The sequence below is a fragment of the Pongo pygmaeus genome, chromosome 19 (assembly GCF_028885625.2).
Source record: "Pongo pygmaeus isolate AG05252 chromosome 19, NHGRI_mPonPyg2-v2.0_pri, whole genome shotgun sequence".
Taxonomy (NCBI): Eukaryota; Metazoa; Chordata; class Mammalia; order Primates; family Hominidae; genus Pongo; species Pongo pygmaeus.
This window is the reverse complement of record NC_072392.2, coordinates 4,915,767-4,938,413: the sequence shown is the minus strand read 5'-3', so window position 1 is coordinate 4,938,413 and position 22,647 is coordinate 4,915,767. Positions and strand designations below refer to the sequence as shown.

Sequence of the window (22,647 nt, the reverse complement as noted above, 5' to 3'; positions counted from 1 at the left end):
TGCTGCATTCCCTGAGCTGACCTCACTTTAGTGGGGGCTGAAGGAGGACAAAAGAGTTAATCTTCAGATAATCAGATAATTCATGAAATAAAAGCCCACCTATTCAAAGCTTTTATAAGTAGCAGTCTACTTTGGAACTTTGAGAAAAGAGCCTAAATGATCAAAGTTTGCCTTCATAAGATTTTAAACAGCTAAAGAACCAAACTCCAAGAGGACCAAAACTGAGAAAAAGTCAGAGTCTGATAATCTCTTTGAGGAAGAGGGGTGATCGGAATGTGGCTTAGGAGAGGTTTCTTCATATAAATACTTGATAGTGATAGAGGCAGGACAGGAAGTTGAGAAATTCTAAGCAGGTGTGGCAGGCCCCCAGTGAAACCCCACCTTTGAGCCGAAAAGCCTGAAACCCACAGCCCAAAGTGAGAACTTCTATTCCTGTTTGCTTACTCCCTCCCGATTGGTTCTTTCTGAATAATGCCTTCTTACCAATGGAATGTTGCCTTTTCCAAAACTACCTATGGCTGCCCCACCCTCATCCTGTGCCTATAAAGACCCCAGACTCAGTCGGTAGATGAGAGAGATGGCCAGACTTTCAGGAACAAATGGCCAGACTTTGGGGAGAAGATGACCTGCCCTTTCTATCCCCTCTCTAGCTCCCCTCTCCGCTGAGAGACATTATGATCACTCTGTAAAATTCTCCACCTTCACCATCCTTCAAGTGTTCTACACAACCTCATTCTTCTTGGATGCCAGACAAGAGCTTGGGACCCACCAAGTTTGGCTACCCAAAAGGCTGTCACACCCACCCTTTGCCCTCACCAGTGGCAGGTAGCCACCTCACGCAATGGGGCTAGGGGCCAGCTGAGCTGTTAACACATAGCCATCCTCAAACAGTGGTGCTAAGAGAGCACTGTAACACTCGCTCTGGGGCTTTGAGATCACAGGCAGCCCCACCTGGGCACCACCGCAGACCCCAAATGGAGCTTGCTCCTGCAGCTGCCCAGAGCAGCCAGCTAGATCCTGCAGTTGTTTGCTCATGCCTGGTCTGGTCACAGGCCCTGCATAGAGCTTGCTCATGCCAGTGCCTGTAGTGGCCAGCCGGATCCTGCACTCGCTCACTCACCTGCACACTCCTGCAAGAGGTTGAGCACAGTGGGCCGAGTAAACAGGGCGCCCCTGTCTTGAGTCCCATGAAGGAATCAAGGAAAAAAATCCTGTATCAATAGGAAATAAGACTGTCACTACCATCCCTGAGGGAGGGAGCACATGACTATGGTAGAATAAGTGAATGCTAGCCAATAATCTGCCAATATAGTCCACTTGTCTTGATTTTTTTTTTTTTTTTTTTTTTTTGAGACGGAGTCCCACTCTGTTGCCCAGGCTAGAGTGCAGTGGCATGATCTCGGCCCACTGCGATCTCCACCTCTCAGGTTCAAGTGATTCTTCTGCCTCAGCCTCCTGAGGAGCTGGGAGGAGCTGGGATTACAGGTGCATGCCAGTACACCCGGCTAACACCATGTTAGCCAGCCTGGTCTTAAACTCCTAGTGATCTGCCTGCCTTGGCCTCCCAAAGTCCTGAGATTACAGGTGTGAGCCACCCCACCCGGCCTCACTTATCTTGATTTTTAATGACCTTAGAGTGAGGCCACCATCATCTCTTGCTTGTACTATTACCACAGCCTCCTAATATGCCTCCCTGATTCCAACCCTTCTCTACAGGGCAGTTGGAATGTTCTTCCTTCAGAACAAATCTGATAGTGCCACCACCTCTCTAAATTTCCACAGTGATTTCCCACTAACTTCAGCCTGAAGTCCAAAGTCCTTATTGTGACATATATATTCTGATGCGACCCCATTTATTCACTTGTGCTGTAAATATTTATTGAGCTTTTTTTTTTTTTTTTGAGATGGAGTCTCGCTCTGTTGCCCAGGCTGGAGTGCAGTGGTGCAATCTCAGCTCACTGCAACCTTTGCCTCCCGGGTTCAAGTGATTCTCCTGCCTCAGCCTCCTGAGTAGCTGGGATTACAGGCGTGTGCCACCCCACCCGGCTAATTTTTGTATTTTTTGTAGAGGGGGGGTTTCACCAGGTTGGTCAGGCTGGTCTCGAACTCCTGACCTCATGATCCACCCGCCTCAGCCTCCCAAAGTGCTGGGATTAGAGGCGTGAGCCACCTCGCCCAGCCTTATCGAGCTTTTAATATGTGTTAAGCAGTGGGTGCTACAAAGCAGGGTGAGCATAAATGGACAAGTCTCTGGCCTGATGGAGCTTATAATTGTAGAAGAGAAACTAATTAGAATCATTAATAAAGTTGCAACCATAGTAAGGGCCAAAAAGGAGAGGCATATGATATACAATGGGGAGTCTGACCTAGCTGGGGAAGGCTTTCTGCAAAGTACTTACCTTTCCTTCCTATTATTTACCCATGAACCCTCTGCAGTTCCCCAAGAATGTAGGCACCGCCCTCTTGCCCTGTGGCCTTTCCACGAGCTGTTCCCTCTGTGAAGACGGCTCCCTCCGTACCCAGCTCCGTTATTTTTTACTACTTGCTATGTGTTGGGTACCGTGATAAGCACTTAACATCAATTTTCTCTTGTATTTACCTTAGTGAGTGCAACTGTTAACCCTGTTTTATAAATAAGAAACTACGCTCTAGAAAGGCAAATTTGCCCAAAGACTCACAACTAGTAAGCGAAGAAACGAATTCAAATTCCGGTCGGCCCGACTCGAAAGCGGTCTTGGCGGTACAGTCTTGGGTCTCCCAATTCCTTCCTGTTCAGGCCTCACGTATCTGCCCGCCTTCCTGACAGACCCCTGGTGAGGGTCTAGTGCCTCCACGGGCCACGGCCATCGTAAGGCAGCAACTGTAACTTGTCGCCCGCCCCACTAGGCTGAGCTCTTCCCGGCCAGGCACTGGCCTTTTTCCCTTTGGTCGGCTCAGTCACTCCAGGTACATGCCCCTCAGACACCACACGCGACGGCGGCTCACATGGGCCAGAAGTGTTTCCCCTCGCCCCCAACGGCTTGTCTAGGAAAACACGAGGACTCGGTTCCACTCGATAGTGCGGCGCCCAAGCTCCGGGAAGCCGGGAGGGGTGAGGCGGGCGGCCCGGGGCGGGGCCGGGAGGGGTGAGGCGGGCGGCCCGGGGCGGGGCCGGGAGGGGTGAGGCGGGCGGCCCGGGGCGGGGCCGGGAGGGGTGAGGCGGGCGGCCCGGGGCGGGGCCGGGAGGGGTGAGGCGGGCGGCCCGGGGCGGGGCCGGGAGGGGTGAGGCGGGCGGCCCGGGAGGGGTGAGGCGGGCGGCCCGGGGCGGGGCCGGGAGGGGTGAGGCGGGCGGCCCGGGGCGGGGCCGGGAGGGGTGAGGCGGGCGGCCCGGGGCGGGGCCCGGAGTGGCGGCGAGCAGAGAGCCCGCAGGCGGGAAGTCCTCCTAATGAGCATCTGGAGCGCTGCCCGCGGCCCCTCTTGACTGCTATTTGGGGCGGGGGCAGCATGGCGCGGCCGCCAAGGTACCGCCGAGTGAGGGGAAGTGCCTTGCGCCCCCTTGCGCCGTCCAGCCCTACAGCTTTGAGGCCCTTTCGGCGCACGCACCCCGCCCCGATCCCCCAGCGCTGCACCAGCCTTGACGGCCGGGAGGCTCTCCCTAGCCTGGCGCCTCGAGGGCCGCCTCAGTGGCCAAAGGCGGCGCGGGGTGCGCTGGGGCTGTGTCCCCGGGAGGCCGGACCGCCAGTCCGCGCATGAGGCCATCTGCGAGTCACGAGTGCAGGAGAGTGAAGGAGGCCGGGGCTTGCTGAGTAAGGACCTCCTTCAGTGACTGGAAGGTTATTCATGGGGCCTTCTGACACTCTAAAAACGAAATTTCTCCGGGGTTTGATGAGTATCAGGGTGGTGGCTTCTTGAGTTTTGAGCAGGCATCACAAATAAATCCCTCTGGAATATAGAAGTGCCTCTGTTCCGTTTTGGGATTTGTGTGTGTGTGTTTTTGGAGACGGAGTCTTGCTCTGTTGCCCAAGCCGGAGTGCAGTGGCGCCATCTCGGCTCACTGTAACCGCGCCTCCCGGGTTAAAGCTATTGTCCTGCCTCAGCCTGCCGAGTAGCTGGGATTACAGGTGCCCACCACCACGCCAGGCTAATTTTGTATTTTTAGTAGACAGAGGGTTTTACCATGTTGGCCAGGCTGGTCTTGAACTCCTGACCTCAGGTGATCCACCGGCCTCGGCCTCGCAAAGTGCTGGAATTACAGGCATGACCCACCACATCCGGCCCTCTGTTCCTTGTTTTGAAATAACCCAATTAAAAGTCAGAGGTTCACTGGCCACATCTCCTTCCACCCACCCCCCGCCCCACCCCCCAAAAGATGCCTCTAGCAAATAAGATGAGACGTCCTGATGCCTTCCTGGCTCGTTCCAGAATTTTTAGCTTTGACTTTTGACATGGGGTCCTTCTATCTAAAGTCCCCGCCCCCACATCAGCCCCGTTTTCCTCTGTCTTAGCTTGGGCTGCCATAACAAAATACCATAGACTGGATGCCAGACAACAGAAATTTATTTTCTCACAGTTTTGGAGGCTGCAAGTCTGTGACCAGGGCCCAGCATGGTCAGGTTCTGATGAGAGCTCCCTGGCTGCCTTCTCACAGGGTCCTCACATGGCAGAGAGAGACAGACCCAAAGCCCTCTGGTGTCTTGTTTGTTTGTTATTTTTTGAGATGGAGTCTCACACTGCTGCCAGGCTGGAGTGCAGTGGCCTGATCTCGGCTCACTGCAACCTCCACCTCCCAGGTTCAAGTAATTCTCCTACCCCAGCCTCCCGATTAGCTGGGATTATAGGCACCCACCACCACACCCGGCTAATTTTTGTATTTTTAGTAGACAGAGGGTTTTACCATGCTGGCCAGGCTGGTCTCGAACTCCTGAGCTCAGGTGATCCACCCGCCTTGGTTTCCCAAAGTGCTGGGATTACAGGTGTGAGCCACTGCACCTGGCCAGAACTCAGTCCTTACAGAACATCAGAGAATCCATACAAGGTGAGAGGCCTTATAAATGCATTGGGTGTGGGAAAGATTTGAAGGGGAGCTCACAACTTATTCAGCATCAAAGAATTCACAATGGAAAGAAACTTTATGAATGCAATGAATGTTCAAAGACTTGTAATCAGAGCTCACACCTTATTCAACATCATAGAATTCATAGTGGAGAAAAGCCCTATAAATGTGACAAGCATGGGAAAGCCTTCAGATGGAGCTCAGACCTTGTGAGGCATCTGGAAATTCATATTGGAGATAAAGTTTTGGAATGTAGTGAGCGTGGAAGAATTTTCAGTCAGAGCTCAGGTCTAATGCAGCACCAAAGAAACCATACAGAATCATAACCCTAGGAAGGCAGTAATGATAAAAATGTCAGTATGTACATCTAGGAAGAGAGAAGGAGAGTTTGTTTTTGTCATAACTACTTGGAAAATTCTAAGCTTCCTAAGCGCAATTTTCATCTGATTCAGTGTATAGTACTTAGTCTCAGGTCATGTGCAGATATGTCCTTCCCAAATGCTTACCACAAGATAAATCAGAAATCTTGACTGGAATAAGCTTCTAGTTCCTTTGCTTTATCATCAGAGGTTCCACACCACAGGAAAATCTTGTAAATGGTGGAAGCTGCATAAAGCACCATCATCGTCACAAAATGGTGTCCTTGTGTGTCCTGTTTAGCAGCACTGAGAATCTAATAGCTTTCCCCTTGTCTTTTTTTCCTTATTATGAATTGTGCCAGGGGAACAGTAAAATAGGTATGATATCCTGAACTCTAGGGTGGATGTCTTTCTGGGACAGAATCTAATCCAAAAGTCTGCAAATCGACTTGAGGTTTCCACATTAGTATAAATGTCAATATGTAGTTTAGGGAATTTGCCTTATTCCTCCATTCCTAGCAAAATTAGATACAGAAGCAGCTAATTAAATCAGGAAAAGGAAATTGACAGTCATAGGACCCATTGTCTTCTTTCATGTAAAAGTAGAAGTTGTGATTCAATCTATTCTGTAGGATTTAAAAGTATAATGGCATATTGAAGTTTGACATACTGAAATACAGGCTCTGTCAATTTCATCTCTGTAACCTTTATTGTTTCTGAGTCTTGAGTTTTCTCATCTGTAAAATCAAGATAATGACATTAATACAATCCCTTGTGGAGCAACTGTGAAGACTAAATGAGACAATTTCATTAAGTTCCTAGCATAGTTCTAGACACGTACTAGACATTCAACAAATGATAACTAGTTTTATCCATAGCTCCTATGTGCAGTAATTATCAATGGCACTTTGAAGGAAAAAAGATAATATATCCCCCAGCCATGGGGGTGTTAATGCACATTTTCAAGGATATTATATCTTGGAGAAACAAATTTAATAATCTGAGAATCTGAGAACTGTTACTATGGTACTACACAGTTGAACAACAATTTTTCTTGGAGAGACTAGGATTAAGCTATTGTATAAAAGTATTGAGAGACTGGATCAATCAATATCCTGCAAATTTGATAGTGAGATAAATTTATTTTTAATTACTTTTTTTTTTTTTGAGACGGAGTCTCGCTCTGTCGCCCAGGCTGGAGTGCAGTGGCACGATCTCAGCTCACTGCAACCTCTGCCTCCCCGGTTCAAACGATTCTGCTGCCTCCTGAGTAGTGGGGACTATAGGCTCCTGCCACCACGCCTGGCTAACCTTTTTGTATTTTTAATAGAGACAGTTTCACCATGTTGGCCACCATGTCTCAAAAAAAATAAAAAATAATCGGCCGCGCGCCTGTAATCCCAGCACTTTGGGAGGCCGAGACGGGCAGATCACGAGGTCAGGACATCCAGACCATCCTGGCTAATATGGTGAAAAGCCGTCTCTACTACAAAAAAAAAAAAAAATTAGCCGGGCGTGGTGGCGGGTGCCTGTAGTCCCAGCTACACAGGAGGCTGAGGCAGGAGAATGGTGTGAACCCGGGAGGCGGGGCTTGCAGCGAGCCGAGATCGCGCCACTGCACTCCAGCCTGGGCAACAGAGCAAGACTCCGTCTCAAAAAAATAAATAAATAAACAAACAACAACAACAACAAAAAAACCAACCCCTATTTCCCCCATCGCAATAAAATTAACCTTAGAATTCTTTTTTCTCCTTCCCTCCCCCTACGCCCCAGGAATTGTATAGGCTAGTAGTTGGGGAATATTTTTTCGTGGAAGGGACCGTCTTCCTTAGCTGTGACCCTGTCATCAGGTCTGGGAAGAGGTAATTGGAAAATAGAACTCATGGAGAAGTGTTACCCAGGCCATGGACAAGGCCAGAATTTCCCTGACATCTGTCCGCCAGCACCGCCCTTCAGGTACAATTCCACAAGATACCCGCCAAACTTGGTGAAGTCACCCGCTTACAAGGGCTCACTCTCCACCTGCGTAAGGACTGCAATTCCCAGGGGCCTCCAGGGCACCCGGCCGCTCCAGTCTAGTCCTGCAGGCGGCGCGCTCTTTCCCGCTCCGCTCAAGTCCAGGAACAGGTTCCCGGGCTCCCAACCTCTCGGCAGCGCCCGCGCGCCTGGGCCAAAGTCCGCGAGCGGAAGCCGGCGGCGAGGAGGATTCTGGGAGATGGAGGCCGAGGCTGCTACCTGCGCAGGCGCAAATCTGCAGCTCGGGTGAGGGCTGTAAGTGGCCCGGTTTGTGGCAGCGCCGCGATGGAACCTCCTGGTCCTGTGAGGTTAGTATTGGCGGCGGCTTCCCCGAGGTCCACCTCGCGGCTTGGCTTTTGCCCGTCCCGCAGGCAGCGGCGGCTCTGCAGTGAGCAGGCGGGGCAGGCAGCTCCGCGGGTGTGTGTGGAGAGGGGTTTGGGTTGCCCACGGTGCCCGCGCTGCGCTACCTGCGTTGCGTCGCGTCGCGTCACGTGCCCTGGAGGGGGGTCTTGATGTTCCTCTTCTCTTTTCTCGAGACCCCTGGGTAGGAAGTGAAGGGTGGGAAGGGGAGTTGTACCTGGCCTGGACGACAGCCCCCTCCCTGGGCTCCCGGGCGGGCACCTGCCGGAGGCCGGGGTAGAGAAGTTTTGCTGGGGCCAGCGCCGCCGGGCATCACCCTGGGAGACATGAGCTCCGCGTTTTTCTTCGCGCCTCCTTTGTCTTAGGCCAGCGGTCCCCCTTTGTGCTCCTTTCGTGGCCTCTGATGCGTCCCACCTCCTTCCCTGTGTGAAAGGAAAATAAAATCTCAGGACCCCAAACTTACTATGCCAAAGGGAAAAGTTAAGCTTGGAAACAGAGTCACGGATTAAAACTGCTTTTCCTTTTGTTCCTAAACCGATAGCTGCAAGATAGAAAGCAACATATGCCCCCAGGTGGCCTCCCTCACCCTGGCAGTGGAAATGAACAGCCCAGCTTCACCGGACAAGACTAGAAATCGTTCCTCCACCCACCCAGAGACAAAGCGTATTTGACTTCTTCCTCTACTCTATGTCTACCTTATCTTGTGTAAAATGCAGATTTACTGAGGACGACACAAATTCATAATTGACTTCCTCTTTTCACGTGCAACATGTGGATTCAGTGAGCTCTAATCAAATCCTCACAAGAATGTGGCCACTTATCTCACTACATACCCTCCCTCTTCCCTCCTCCTTCCCCTCCTGCCAGCTTTCTCCCCATTAAATTGAAGCCCTCAAAACCCTCTTTGGTAAAAGTGCGGGCCACGGATCCTACTGTAGCTTGTGTGTCTTTTTCCTGGGTGCATCCTCAACCTTAGCAAAATAACCCCTAAATTGGTTAAGACCTATCTCAGATGCTTTTTTGGTTTACACCTGTTAGATTTCCTTGACGCAGGCCACTGTACCCGAGACTTGTTCATAGCTGCCCCTTAATAGGGCTTTGGCATTTGAATGAGATCCAGCTCCTTAGAGGGGACTTATATTTTTCTTTTGCTGTAGCTACTACTTCAGAAATTTTTGAAAGCAGGGAGGAGCCATCTCAGAGGAGGCTGCCTCCCCAACACATTCCACCTTGCACTGAAAGCTGCTCGGCTCTGGGCTCTGCATCTGGAAACTTGGGTTTTGCTTCAAACTTATTTCTTCCAATAGTCATTTCTTCCCATAGGCCCCCAGAACTTTTTTTCTTGATATATTTTTCCTGTTAATGGCATTTATTTAGTTGTATGACAGAAAACCACTTTACATCCCCGTCTCTACCACAATGCAAGTTTCTCAAAAACACTGACTTAGTGCAGCAGAATTCTGGGGAGGGGTGGAAGAAAAAGCGGGACTACAGGGCATAGGACAGGGTTTGGCTCTTTGTAGTGCTGAGTATATGTATTGTTTAATGAATGAAAAAACAAGAGGAGGCCGGGCACAGTGGCTCATGCCTGTAATCCTACCACTTTGGGAGGCCGAGGCGGGTGGGTCAGCTGAGGTCAGGAGTTCAAGACCAGCCTGGCCAATATGGCAAAACTCCGTCCCTACTAAAAATACAAAAAAATTAGCTGGGTGTCCCAGCTACTTGGGAGGCTGAGGTGGGAGAATCGCTAGAACCCTGGAGGTAGAGGGTGCAGTGAGCTGAGATCATGCCACTGCACTCCAGCCTGAGTAACAGAGAAAGACTCTGTCTTAAAAAAAAAAAAAAAAAAGAGGAATGATTTCTTCTTATGTTACAGGGGGCCCTTGCAAGATTCCAGCTGGTATGAGCCTTCTGCAGGGCTAGTGCAGACTAGAATGGCTGTATCACTAACAGCAGCTGAAACTCTGGCCCTTCAGGGTACACAGGGACAAGAGAAGGTTATGACGATGGAACCAAAGGAAGAGGAACAGTCTTGTGAGTATGAGACCAGGCTACCTGGGAACCACTCTACCAGCCAAGAGATCTTCCGCCAACGCTTCAGGCATCTCCGCTACCAGGAGACTCCTGGTCCCCGGGAGGCCTTGAGCCAACTACGAGTACTCTGCTGTGAGTGGCTGAGGCCAGAGAAACACACGAAGGAGCAGATCCTGGAGTTCCTGGTGCTGGAACAATTCTTGACCATCCTGCCTGAGGAGCTCCAATCCTGGGTGCGGGGACATCACCCTAAGAGTGGAGAGGAGGCTGTGACTATGCTGGAGGATTTAGAGAAAGGACTTGAACCAGAGCCGCAGGTGGGAAGGGGGATTTGGTCTGTTATGGGAGCCAGATCAATGACCTTCAGGCTGGACAGAGGGGCAGCAGTAGGGGGAGTTGCCAAGTTCAAACCTCTCTTGGGCCAAGTAGAGCAGTTAGTACGTGTTTCTGTGTCTGTCTTTTCTGCCCTCGAGCCCTGAATGAGAAAGAGACTCTAGCTCCTCTTCTTCCCTTGTGCTGACTCCGAGGAGGCTCTCTAAAGTCTCCTTGGAAGCTTTGGTCCAAGGAGGGTCACATCTGCAAGTGTCCAGGCAGGGGACAGAAACCACACTAGTAATTTGAAGACAATTTAAACTGAGTGGTGCCTGATCACCTCCAGGTCCCAGGCCCTGCATGTGGACCTGCACAGGAAGAGCTATGGGAGAAGAAGGAATCTCTGGGAGCAGCCCAGGAAGCACTGAGCATCCAGCTCCAGCCTAAGGAGACCCAGCCTTTCCCAAAGAGTGGTGAGGAGCAGGATTCTGTGGGGAGGGAGAGGAGAAAGAGGGACTATAAAGGGCACAGTACCTAGTACCTATAAAGGGTAAATAGTAGGTGCTTAAATGTTTGGTATCATCACAGCCTTACTATTCTTATCTCTTAGGTGAGAGACTTTGCCTGTTTCATCACTCGTAAAATTAGGAGTAAGAATAAACTACCTCATAAGATAGCTCTGAGGATTAAGCTGAACTTGGGTCATATCTGGATATAAAGCCTGGCCAGCATCTCTTAACTTTAGAGAGCCCTGAATCGGGATCAGGAAATAGTTCATTCACTTATGCCTTATCATCTCCACTGCACTTAACTCCTAGTCTATAATAACTCTGCCCTGAGCTAGACGTCAGCCTTGAGATCCTTCTTTTTTAAAAAAACTTCCTGAGGCCTCACAAAACACTTTTTAAGCCATAAAGGACTCCTATGTGAGATACAGCCTGTCATCACCTTTACCACCTCTTCCTCATGTAAACAGCCCTATTTGAAACTCTCTTATGTGTGCCCTCACCTTCTACCCTTCAGATTCACTACAGAAACTTCCTTCTTGGCCTGCATACATACCCGCAAACAACCTCTCCTCTCTCCCAGCGGCAAACGCTAGACTTAGAGCCTCAGGGGTGTGAACTCTCCTTGTTGACCTCTGTAGCATCGTGACCGTATTGTGAATATGCTGCTAACCAAGAAGAGTCTACTTGATATTTGCTTTTACACCATAACTGCCCCCCCATCACTGTCACCAAACCAAGGCATTTGAAAAATCAAATTCTTGTTAGTTACAAAATGGGAAAAAATAGAAATGGAGATTAGACTCTGTCCCAAAAGTATGTTTCTACTTCTTAGCTCTTCTTTCTTCCTTGCCTTTTTTCCAGACTTTTTCTTGTCTCCTTTACTTCTGTTTAGTAAGCCTCTATTCATTTATCAATTTTATTACTTTACTTTCAAAAAGAAGCTAGCTATTGTGTGACTTTTTTTATATATATAGCAAGCATATTTCAGATTTTTTTAACCAAAGCATTTAACCTGAAAAAATGAATTTTTAAAAAATCAAATGATCTTGGCTGGGCACGGTGGCTCACGCCTATAATCCCAGCACTTTGGGAGGCTGAGGCAGGCAGATCACTTGGGGTCAGGAGTTCGAGACCAGCCTGGCCAACATGGTGAAACCCCCGTCTCTACTAAAAATTCAAAAATTAGCCGGGTGTGGCGGTACGCGCCTGTAATCCCAGCTACTGGGGAGGCTGAGGCACGAGAATCACTTGAACCAGGGAAGCAGAGGTTGCAGTGAGCCAAGATCATGCCACTATACTCCAGCCTGGGCGACAGAGCAAGACTCTGTCAAAAAAAAAAAAAAAAGTCAAATGACCTTGAGTTATCTTCAAGCAATTGGTTTCTGTTCTCCTTAGGCTATAGGGAGCATTACAACAGATAAAACATAAAATGTGCTATGGACATTTAAAAACAAAAAGGCAACACACTCTTTTTTTTTTTCTTTTTGAGATGGAGTCTCGCTCTGTCACCCAGGCTGGAGTGCAGTGGCCTGATCTCGGCTCACTGCAAGCTCCGCTTCCCAGGTTCACGCCATTCTCCTGCCTCAGCCTGCTGAGTAGCTGGGACTACAGGCGCCCGCCACCACGCCCGGCTAATTTTCTGTATGTTTAGTAGAGACGGGGTTTCACCGTGTTGGCCAGGATGGTCTTGATCTCCTGACCTCGTGATCCGCCTGCCCTGGCCTCCCAAAGTGCTGGGGTTACAGGCTTGAGTCACCGCGCCCGGCAACACACTCTTTTTCCCTTTTTAAGGAAGAGAAAGGCAGAGAGCACCAAGCAGATAGGAGGCAGGGAGCTGGAAGTCCTCCTTTTGATAAAGGAGGCAGTTAGTTGAGGATCCTCTAAAGAGGCTATAGATTGATGCAGCTGGGAAATGGATGGGAAGAGGTGAAGGTTGCAGAGCTGGGAAGGGCACAGTTTTTTTGCCTTTAGAAACCTCCCTTTTCCTTAACCCTAATGATTCTTTCTTGTTTTTCCCTTTCTTCACAACGTCATTCCCTGATTCCTTGAAAATATGAAAAATCCTAAAAAGACCATGCATTGTAATTGCTTTCATTTTTTCAATAAAACTTCTTTAGTGTTTCATTATGGAGAAATTAGGGGAAAAAAAGCAGATAAATGGGAGAAATTAAAAAGAAGAAACCCTCTCCTCTGTATAGTCCCATCACCAAGAGATAACCGTTGGTAATATCCAAGTAAATATTCTTCGAATCTTTGTCATATATATAGTAGTTTTTAAGCATTTGTTTTCATTCCAGAAATGTACCTTTTAATCTGTCATTTCTTCATACATCCAGAACAGGTATATTTACATTTTCTGTCAGTTGTTACAGAAGATGGCCCAGAGCCCAAGGACAAAGGATCATTGCCACAACCACACATTACTGAAGTGGAATCACAGGTGTTCTCAGAAAAACTTGCTACTGACACCTCTACATTTGAAGCTACCTCTGAGGGTACCTTAGAACTGCAGCAGAGAAATCCCAAAGCGGAGAGACTGAGGTGGTCCCCTGCCCAGGGGAAAAGTTTCAGGCAGATGGTTGTCACCCATAAGGAAATTCCCACAGGGAAGAAAGACCATGAATGTAGTGAATGTGGTAAAACCTTCATTTATAACTCACATCTTGTTGTCCACCAGAGAGTTCATTCTGGAGAGAAACCCTATAAGTGTAGTGACTGTGGGAAAACTTTCAAACAGAGCTCAAACCTCGGTCAGCATCAGAGAATTCATACAGGAGAGAAACCCTTCGAATGTAATGAATGTGGGAAGGCCTTCAGATGGGGTGCTCATCTTGTTCAGCATCAGAGGATTCACTCAGGAGAGAAGCCCTATGAGTGTAATGAGTGTGGGAAGGCCTTTAGTCAAAGCTCATATCTAAGTCAGCATCGGAGAATTCACAGTGGAGAGAAACCTTTTATATGTAAAGAATGTGGGAAAGCTTATGGATGGTGCTCAGAGCTCATTAGACATCGGAGAGTTCATGCCAGAAAAGAGCCTTCCCATTGAATTGAAGGGGAGAACGTCTCCAGACAGAATTCTACATTGGTCTAATCTACTTGAGGACTGGATCCCATAAAAGTTATAAGTTCCTTAAGATTTTTCCTGTGTCTTTCTTGATTTAGGAAAAACCGTTTACTTAGTTCTGCCTGTAGATCATCCCTCCATGTCCTTTGATTAAGATACTGATATTAATTAGGGTGCTTTGGGCTGCAAGTTGTTTGGCTTCTCCTTTCTAGCATGATACACCTAGTTTGCCCACCAATAATGTCTACTTCATTCGAATTTTGTTGTTGTTTGAGACGGAGTCTTGCTCTGTCGCCAGGCTAGAGTGCAGTGGCACGATCTCAGTTCACTGCAACCTCCACCTCCCGGGTTCAAGCAATCCTCCTGCCTCAGCCACCGAAGTAGCTGGGACTACAGGCATGCGCCACCATGCCCAGCTGATTTTTTATATTTTTAGTAGAGACGGGGTTTCACCATGTTGGTCAGGCTGTTCTCGATCTCTTGACCTCGTGATCTGCCCACCTCTGCCTCCCAAAGTGCTGGGATTACAGGCCTGAGCCACCATGCCCGGCTACTTCATTAGAATTTTTGTTTTTTTTTTTTTGAGACGGAGTCTAGCTCTGTCGCCCAGGCTGGAGTGCAGTGGTGTGATCTTGGCTCACTGCAAGCTCCGCCTCCTGGGTTTACACCATTCTCCTGCCTCAGCCTCCTCAGTAGCTGGGACTACAGGCACGTGCCACCACGCGTGGCTAATTTTTTTGTATTTTTAGTAGAGACGGGTTTCACCGTGTTAGCCAGGATGGTCTTGACCTCCTGACCTCATGATCCACCTGCCTTGGCCTCCCAAAGTGCTGGCATTACAGGCGTGAGCCACCACACCCAACCTTCATTAGAATTTTTAACCTGGCACTGAGCAGCTGCTCGGGAAGTGTTAGTTATATTTGTATTTATTGTGAATGGGTCTTCGGTCTGGCTCCCTTTTTTTTTTTTTTTTTGGTAGAGATGGAGTCTCACTATGTTGCCCAGGCTGGTGCCAAACTCCTGGCCTCAAGCAGTCCTCCTGCCTTGGCCTTCCAAAGTATGGGGATTACAGTTATGAGCTGCAGTCCCTGACCAGTTCTGGCCCTTTCTCAGACCGATACTAGTCTGCTGGCTCAGACAGGGTCACATCTGCAAGTGTCCAGGCAGGGAACAAAAACCACACTAGTAATTTGAAGAAAATTTAAAGAAGTATTAACTAGTAAAAAGGGATTATCTGCTAAAGGGAGTAAAGAGATCTCTAAAGAATATAGGGGCTGGGCACAGTGGCTCACGCCTGTAATCCGAACATGTTGAGAGGCCGAGGCAGGTGAACCACTTGAGGTCAGGAGTTTGAGACCAGCCTGGCCAAAATGGTGAAACCCCATCTCTACTAAAAATACAAAAAAAAAAAAAAATTATCCGGGCATGGTGGTGCGCGCCTATAATCCCAGCTATTCAGGTGGCTGAGGTAGGAGAATTGCCTGAACCCGGGAGGTGGAGGTGGCAGTGAGCCGAGATCGTGCCGCTGCACTCCAGCCTGGGAGACAGAGTGAGGCTCCCTCTCAAACAAGAATATAGGAATAGGCCAGGCATGATGGCTCACTCCTGTAATCCCAGCACTTTGAGAGGCCAAGATGGGCAAATGGCTTGAACCTAGGAGTTGAAGACCAGCCTGAGCAACATGGTGAAACCCCATCTCTACAAAAAGATACAAAAAATTAGCCAGGTACGGTGGTGTGTGCCTATAGTCCCGGCTACTTGGGAGGCTGAGGTCGTCCAGCCTAGGCAACATAGCAAAATCCTATCTAAAAATAAAAAAAAAAAGACACATTTTTTAGTGTACCTGTTGTATAGACTGCAAGGGACAAATGCATTCGATGAGGTTGGAGAGATGAAGTTTAGCAGATATCAAGGCCTTTTAAGCCACCTAAGGGATGTGGATTTAAGAGCAGTGGGGAGCCATTACTAGGGAGTGACACTGTCAGTTACTCAGTTGTGTACTTCAGAAAGATCACTTCATCTGCAGTGTGGAAAACTGAAAACGGACTCTTATTAGGAGACTTGTGGTAACCTCCAAGTAATATGGCTACCAAAACTGAGGGAGTGGCCATGGGGATGTAGAAGAGGAGACAGATTTGAAAAGTATGAAAGGGGTAAGATCAGTAGGACTTTTGGGGGTAGATCTGACTGCCAGGCAGAAACTAGACCACCCTCCCTCTAGACTCTAGCTCAGTTTATGCTTCAAGCCAAACAGTGCAAATGGCTCTAAGTTTTCCTACCAAGAGCCTTGGGCTCTGTCCAGGAGCCCCATTCTACAGGCCTTTCTCAGGCACCTGCCTCTGCACACACCCGAGAGGACCCTGAGGCCAGAGGTGGCAGAGTGGCTGCCCTACAGACAGTGTGGCCGTAAGCCCTGGGGGCGAGGGAGGAGAGCTGCAAACCAGGGAGCACAAGGAAACGGGAAGCTTTGGGCTTAGGGTTAAGGAAGTCAGTTTCCACTTCTTCCAGGCACCCGAAAATTACTGAAGCGGTGTTTCAACTGTACTACTAACCTTCAGAAGCAGGCTTTATATTGCAATGTTAAGGATGAAGAAAAAGACTAAAATAGATGAAATAATTTGTCCAAGGACACATAATTGATAAGTGCCAGAGCCAAGATCTGAACCTAAATATGATTTCAAAGCCTGTGCACATGGTAGTCTTTACTCAGAGCTGCAAGGAAGAGAAGTGGGGCTTTTGCATTTCTAACTTGAATTGTGGGGCAGAGAAAGCCAAACTCACTGTCCCAATCAGCACTGCTTCCCAGACATGAGTGCTTGGTCCCACTGATGAGACTATCTCTACTGCCCAGGAACCAATGCAAAATTCAATTAAATTTAAAATTAAATGTAATTGAATGGGCATGGTGGCTCATGCCTGTAATCCCAGCACTTTGGGAAGCCGAGGCGGGGGGATCACCTGAGCTCAGGAGTTTGAGACCAGCCTGGCCAACATGGTGAAACCCCATCTCTATTAAAATTACAAAAAATTAGCTGGGTATGGTGGCGGGTGCCTGTAATCCCAGCTCCTCGGGAGGCTGAGGCAGGAGAATCGCTTGAACCCAGGAGGTGGAGGTTGCAGTGAGCCGAGATCATGCCACTGCACTCTAGCCTGGACAACAAGAGCGAAACTGCATCTCAAAAAAAAAAAAGATTAAATGTAATTAATTCTTGTTAATTCTGCAAATTAATGCTGTCACCTTAATTGCTTACTGGAACAATGAGAAACGAAGGTCTTTATCTAAAACATGAAAGCCTTGAAACAGTTCCATCAGCCACAGAATTGGCATACACATAAACCTTATAGCAAATGAGCACATCTGGCTGGGCGCAGTTGCTCACGCCTGTAATCCTAGCATGTTGGGGGGCTGAGGTAGGCAGATCACTTGAGCTCAGGAGTTCCAGATCAGCCTGGGAAACATGGCAAAACCTCATCTCTACAAAAAATACAAAAATTAGCCAGGCATGGTGGCACACACCTGTAATCCCAGCTACTTGGGGGGCTGACACAAAAGGATTGCTTGAACCTGGGAGGTGGAGGCTGCAGTGAGCCGAGATTGCGCCACTGCACTCTAGCCTGGGTGACAAAGTGAGACCCTGTTAAAAAAAAAAAAAAAAATAGAAGCAAATTTCTTTTTTCTGCTTCCAACCATGAAACCATGATGGAGTAACAGGGACTGAATTTACCATTCCACATTAAAAAGCCAGATAAAATATATGAAACAATAATTTTCAGAACTGGGCAACAGGCAATGTGAAAGAGCCCTGAGGGAAGGGAAACAAATGGGAGGAGTCCTAGCATTGGCCCAGCTTTCTTTTCTTTTTTTTTTTTTTTTTTTTTTTGAGACAGGGTGTCATGCTGATAGTTCACTGCGGCCTCGACCTCCTAGACTTCCAAGTAGCTGGGACTACAGGTGCACAGCACCACACCTGGCTGATATTTGTATTTTTTGTAGGGACAGGGTTTTGCCATGTTCCCCAGGCTGGTCTGGAACTCCTGGGCTCAAGTAATCCTCCTGCCTTGGCCTCTTAAAGTGCTGGGATTACAGACGTGAGCCACCGTGCCTGGCCTGGCCCAGCTTTCTATAGGGTGAGTTTCTAGGCTGCGATGCCAGAAGGAGGAACCCAAACAGCCAGCAGACTCCCTGAGTTAAGGAGACAGACTTGAGAATTCAGAGAGGCTGTGGTAGAAGAGCACCAGAGAGGAGAGAGTTGCACAGGGCTCCAGAGATCTGCAGGTAGTTCCCTCAGTTCAACTGAGGACTGATCAGCACAAATGTTCACAGAATTTCTCCCTCTGGACCAAGCCCTGGACTGGGCAATGCCTGGGACTTGAAGGTGATTCAAACCTAGTGTCTGCCCTTGGGGAGGTCCCGGTCTAGTAGGGAAGATGGACTAAGTTAACAACTGTGAATCAATCCTTGGCCTTAGGAGCCCTTGGGAGGAAACTGCTACTGCCGGGGGATTGGAGGAGTGTCAGGGAAGGCCTCAGAGGACAAGCCCTTTGCAATGGTCCTTGAAGCTAGAAGTAAAGAAGGGTGGGGGTGGGTGTTAAATGGACAGCGGTGCCCTGGGAGGAGGGATGGAGTCTGTAAAGGCAAGGAGGCATCAAAGTGCTGGGTGTATGTGAGTATACGCAGATCAGGGTGGCTAGTGCATGGTGCTGGTGCCGGTGCCGGGATGGGAGGTTCTGGGACCAGTTGTCAAGGATCTTGAATGCCACAGAAAGGATTTTTTCCCCCAGGATGCCATGGGCTCCAGGGGCAGGGTGAGAGTGGGGAGAAGGGTCCTGAGAAGTAAGGGGTATGATGAGAGCTGTAATTTCCAAAGCGTGGGGAGGATGGACAGGAGGCTGGCGAGGAGTAGGAAAGAAAGATTTTTGAGGATGATACAGGCAAAAGATCTGACTTCTTCTTCCTTTGCTTTTCACGGCTGATAGGGATGTGTTTTTTTGTTTGTTTTTTGAGATGGAGTTTCGCTCTTGTTGCTGAGGCTGGAGTGCAATGGCACAATGTCGGCTCACCGCAACCTCCACCTCCTGGGTTCAAGCGTTTCTTCTGCCTCAGCCTCCTGCATAGCTGAGATTACAGGCATGCGCCACCTCACCCGGCTAATTTTGTATTTTTAGTAGAGACGGGGGTTTCTCCATGTTGGTCAGGCTGGTCTCGAACTCCCGACCTCAGGTGATCTGCCCACCTCAGCTTCCCAAAGTGGCGTGAGCCACAGTGCCTAGCATGGATGTGTTAAGCAACCTATGGCTATCTTGTTTTTGAGTAAATGGTATGATAAATTCCCTCAACTAAAGAAAGGTTTTGGTTCACCTCTTCAACTCTGTACTTACCCACATCACAGAAAAATCAGATCATCATTTGTTGCCTTTTATTAATTCATTCATTTATTGATTTTTGAGTGGCAACCCTGGGGTGAACACTATTCTACAAGTTAGCCCTGTCCTCAAGGAGCAAAGCAAAATTACTGCCCCCACTGAAGAAGAGGCAAGATGGAAGCTTCATGTCAGAATGAAAGTGTCCTACAGTGAGTAAGTCCCCATACCCCTGGGCACTGTGCGTGCTCGGATGCTGAAGTTGATGAGAACTGGGCTGGTCTTTCCCACACTGGCATTCAAAGGTCCTCTCCAGTGTGAATTTCCTGATGAACTCCAAGGTGAGAATTCCATCTCAAGGCTTTCCCACACTCTACATAGTAGTGTTTCTCACCAGCCTGAATACGAATGCAGAGGAATCTCCCACCTCCACCTGAAGGCATGAAGCTCTCCCAGGTCCTTCCCACATTCAGGGCACTCCTGGGATTCCCCTGCCTTCAGAGTCAGTGGAATGGAACCTAGATTTATAATGCCTACTCCAACTAAATCCCTCCGCACCCCCATCCACAGTCCAGCTTGGAGAATGCGTGACATACCCAGCTGACCAAGGGCATAGAAGCATTTGCTCTTTTCTTTTTACTTTTTCTTTTTCTATTTTTTTTTTTTTTTTTGAGACAGAGTCTCGCTGTGTCACCCAGGCTGGAGTGCAGTGGCGCAATCTCGGCTCACTGCAACCTCCACCTCCCAGGTTCAAGCAATTCTTCTGCCTCAGCCTCCCGAGTAGCTGAGATTACAGGCGCGTGCCACCACACCCGGCCAATTTTTGTACTTTTAGTAGAGACAGGGTTTCCCCATGTTGACCAGGCTGGTCTCAAACTCCTGACTTCAGGCAATCCACCCGCCTCAGCCTCCCAAAGTGCTGGGATTACAGGCGTGAGCCACCTCGCCTGGCCCGCATTTGCTCCTTTCTTGATGATTCTCTGGATAATCAGCCAGAAAGCATCACAGACCTCTGCCCACTCCCAGCGCATAACTACCGTCCCTCTTAGCAAAAGGCCTCAAATGATCAACTCCCCTGTCTCTGACACTCATAACTTCCATACCTATCTTTTTCTTATTTTATTTTTTTGAGACGGAGTCTCACTACTCTGTCACCCAGGCTGGAGTGCAGTGGCGCATTCTCGGCTCACCGCAACCTCTGCCTCTCCGGTTCAAGCGATTCTTCTGCCTTGGCCTCGCGAGTAGCTGGGACTACAGGCGCCTGCCACCACGCGAGACTAATTTTTTTGTATTTTTAGTACACACAAGGTTTCACCAGGTTGGCCAGGCTGGTCTCAAACTCCTGACCTCATGATCCACCCGCCTCAGCCTCCCAAAGTGCTGGGATTACAGGCTTGAGCCACCGCGCCCAGCCCTTTTTTTTTTTTTTTTTTTTTTTGAGACGGAGTCTCGCTCTGTCGCCCAGGCTGGAGTGCAATGGCGCGATCTCGGCTCACTGCAACATCTGCCTCCCGGGTTCAAGTGATTCTCTTGCCTCAGCGTCCCAAGTAGCTGGGATTACAGGTATACGCCACCACGCCCAGCTAATTTTTATATTTTTAGTAGAGACGGGATTTCACCATGTTGGCCAGGCTGGTCTCGAACTCCTGACCTCAGGTGATCCACCTGCCTCGGCCTCCCAAAGTGCTGGGATTACAGGCATGAGCCACCGCGCCCCGCCCTCCATACCTGTCTTCTTAGCTCCTCTGACAGTCTTAGACGACAGTGACTTCTTTCTAAAGCCAACCCTGCCTTTCGTGTTTTGAGTCTACGCTTCCCGACTGCAAATAAGTTTAATTGTAATAATTAGATATTAAATAGTTATATTAGGCCTGACTTGGTGTCCAGAAGGGCCTGGGCCGCGGAAGGGTATCCGTAAATATCCATGAGATATGAAACGTCCTCACAAACTGCACATCCCAGCAGGCGGAGAGACAAAAGAACAGGCCCATTGATTTGCCCCCAACTGCCACCCCGACCCCACCCCGCACACGCACGTGGGAGCCTCCGCGGACGCCCCAGAGCCCGCGCACGAGGCCGTGAGCCCGCCCGGTGCTGGGGGGGGTCCCTCGGCCCTCAGCGTCCGACCCCACTGGTCTCCGGCAGAAAGGCCTGCCGCATGGCAGCTAATCCGGGCACGGCGCACCGCCCTCAGCCCCCGAGCCCCGCCCCCGAGCCCCGCCCCCGAGCCCCGCCCCGAGCCCCGCCCCCGAGCCCCGCCCCCGAGCCCCGCCCCCGAGCCCCGCCCCCGAGCCCCGCCCCCGAGCCCCGCCCCCGAGCCCCGCCCCCGAGCCCCGCCCCCGAGCCCCGCCCCCGAGCCCCGCCCCCGGCTGCCAAGGTCCCGCGCTAAAGAGGGGTCCTCCCGGCGTCCTAGAGAGGCCCCGGGACAGACATGCTTCCGCCTGCGCCGCCGGGGCTCCTACCTCTCCGATACCGGACTGGCTGGCCTACTAGGGCATTTGGGGACTTTTTGGAGACGACAAGTACCAACAGAGTTGGGCCCACCAGAAGACACCTGCCTGTGAAGCGAATTACAAACAAGTAAAAACAACGGGTGTTCCTGTCCGCGGTACTGCAGGAGAATGAAGTGGCCGTCGATTCCCAGGACTAGGAGACAAGGACGTGGGAAAGGCGCCTGGGGGATTGGAAAGGGGCCCGAGCTCGGGTCCCGGGGCTCCTGAAATGGGCTTTCACTGTCCGGTCGGTCACTGCCCTCAAGTCACCTTCCTCCTTCCTTTTGTGCATCGTGCTGGCTCAGCGCTTCGAGGAGAGGGACAGGTGGGCGCCACGCTGCATGGGCGCCCTGCGTTTGGGACCCTTTCCTGCTCCGCAGCGCTGACGCCGCTGGACTGTTCAGGCGCCCGCTAGTGTCGGCGCTTACCCGCCGCGCCCAGCGCAGGTGCTTCACGTCACAGGCGGCCAGCGAGTGGTTGACGACTGTGTCCACCTGCGCTGCTGAGGCGGCTCCCTTCCTCACGTGATCGCCAGAATCGTCCCCGCTCCTTCCCACTGGGCTTTTACTGAGGTCCGGCTGACCTCCATTTGCAGGGGTTCACCCAGGCAGGTCTTTCTGACATAGCTTCATTCCAAAAGCTGAGGGGTGCGGTGAAGAGGAAATTATTGGGGAAGTGACTCGGTCTTTTTTTTTTTTTTTAAGTTAAATATTTGATTTGGGGAACAGGGGTCAGAGGATGAGTTTCAGGAAGTCCATAAATTATCTGAAACTGCATGTACATTTTTCCGGGCAGAGCTTTCCTGGTTCTCAAAGAAGATTCATGACTTAACAGCATTAAGAACCTGGCATCCGCCAGGAGTCAGAACACTTGTAAAAATTTAATAGTAAACAATCAGCAGCACCCACCGCCACCCTGAAATTTCAGTAATAAGGTGATTTTTTGTTAAAGGCCATACAAATGGTCCGGAATATTTTAAGTTGCTAATCATGAAGAAAAACATGTATACCAACACACACACAATAGATAACACTTGTCCTGCTTTTTAACATGAAGGATCTCACCAAGCAAAGCAGATCAAGGACACAGAATGTACACTGTATGCAAA

At 49.7% G+C, this 22,647-nt stretch overlaps 1 protein-coding gene and 1 long non-coding RNA gene across 10 annotated transcripts; one reads left to right on the top strand and one right to left on the bottom strand.

Annotated features, from left to right (window-relative positions):
- Positions 1–6,061: 6,061 nt before the first annotated feature.
- On the bottom strand, positions 6,062–21,992 carry LOC129018142 (uncharacterized). 2 transcript variants are annotated; one of them, XR_008495195.2, is made up of 4 exons: positions 21,810–21,992; positions 9,823–10,050; positions 7,397–8,189; positions 6,062–6,128 (listed from the first exon to the last, which is right to left on the bottom strand). It is a non-coding gene; the product is annotated as an uncharacterized LOC129018142 (long non-coding RNA). The 2 variants fall into 2 exon arrangements; XR_008495196.2 differs by having other exon boundaries at positions 6,075–6,128; positions 7,985–8,189.
- On the top strand, positions 7,592–13,756 carry ZNF232 (zinc finger protein 232). 8 transcript variants are annotated; one of them, XM_054459446.2, is made up of 5 exons: positions 7,592–7,715; positions 8,309–8,430; positions 9,744–10,118; positions 10,460–10,586; positions 12,959–13,756. In XM_054459446.2, exons 3-5 carry the CDS (start codon positions 9,768–9,770, stop codon positions 13,666–13,668), a joined length of 1,188 nt encoding a protein of 395 aa, XP_054315421.1. In that variant the 5' UTR covers positions 7,592–7,715; positions 8,309–8,430; positions 9,744–9,767; the 3' UTR covers positions 13,669–13,756. The 8 variants fall into 8 exon arrangements, with proteins under 8 accessions (XP_054315421.1, XP_054315419.1, XP_063511860.1 ...); XM_054459444.2 differs by having other exon boundaries at positions 9,644–10,118; XM_063655790.1 differs by having other exon boundaries at positions 8,309–8,547.
- Positions 21,993–22,647: the final 655 nt, after the last annotated feature.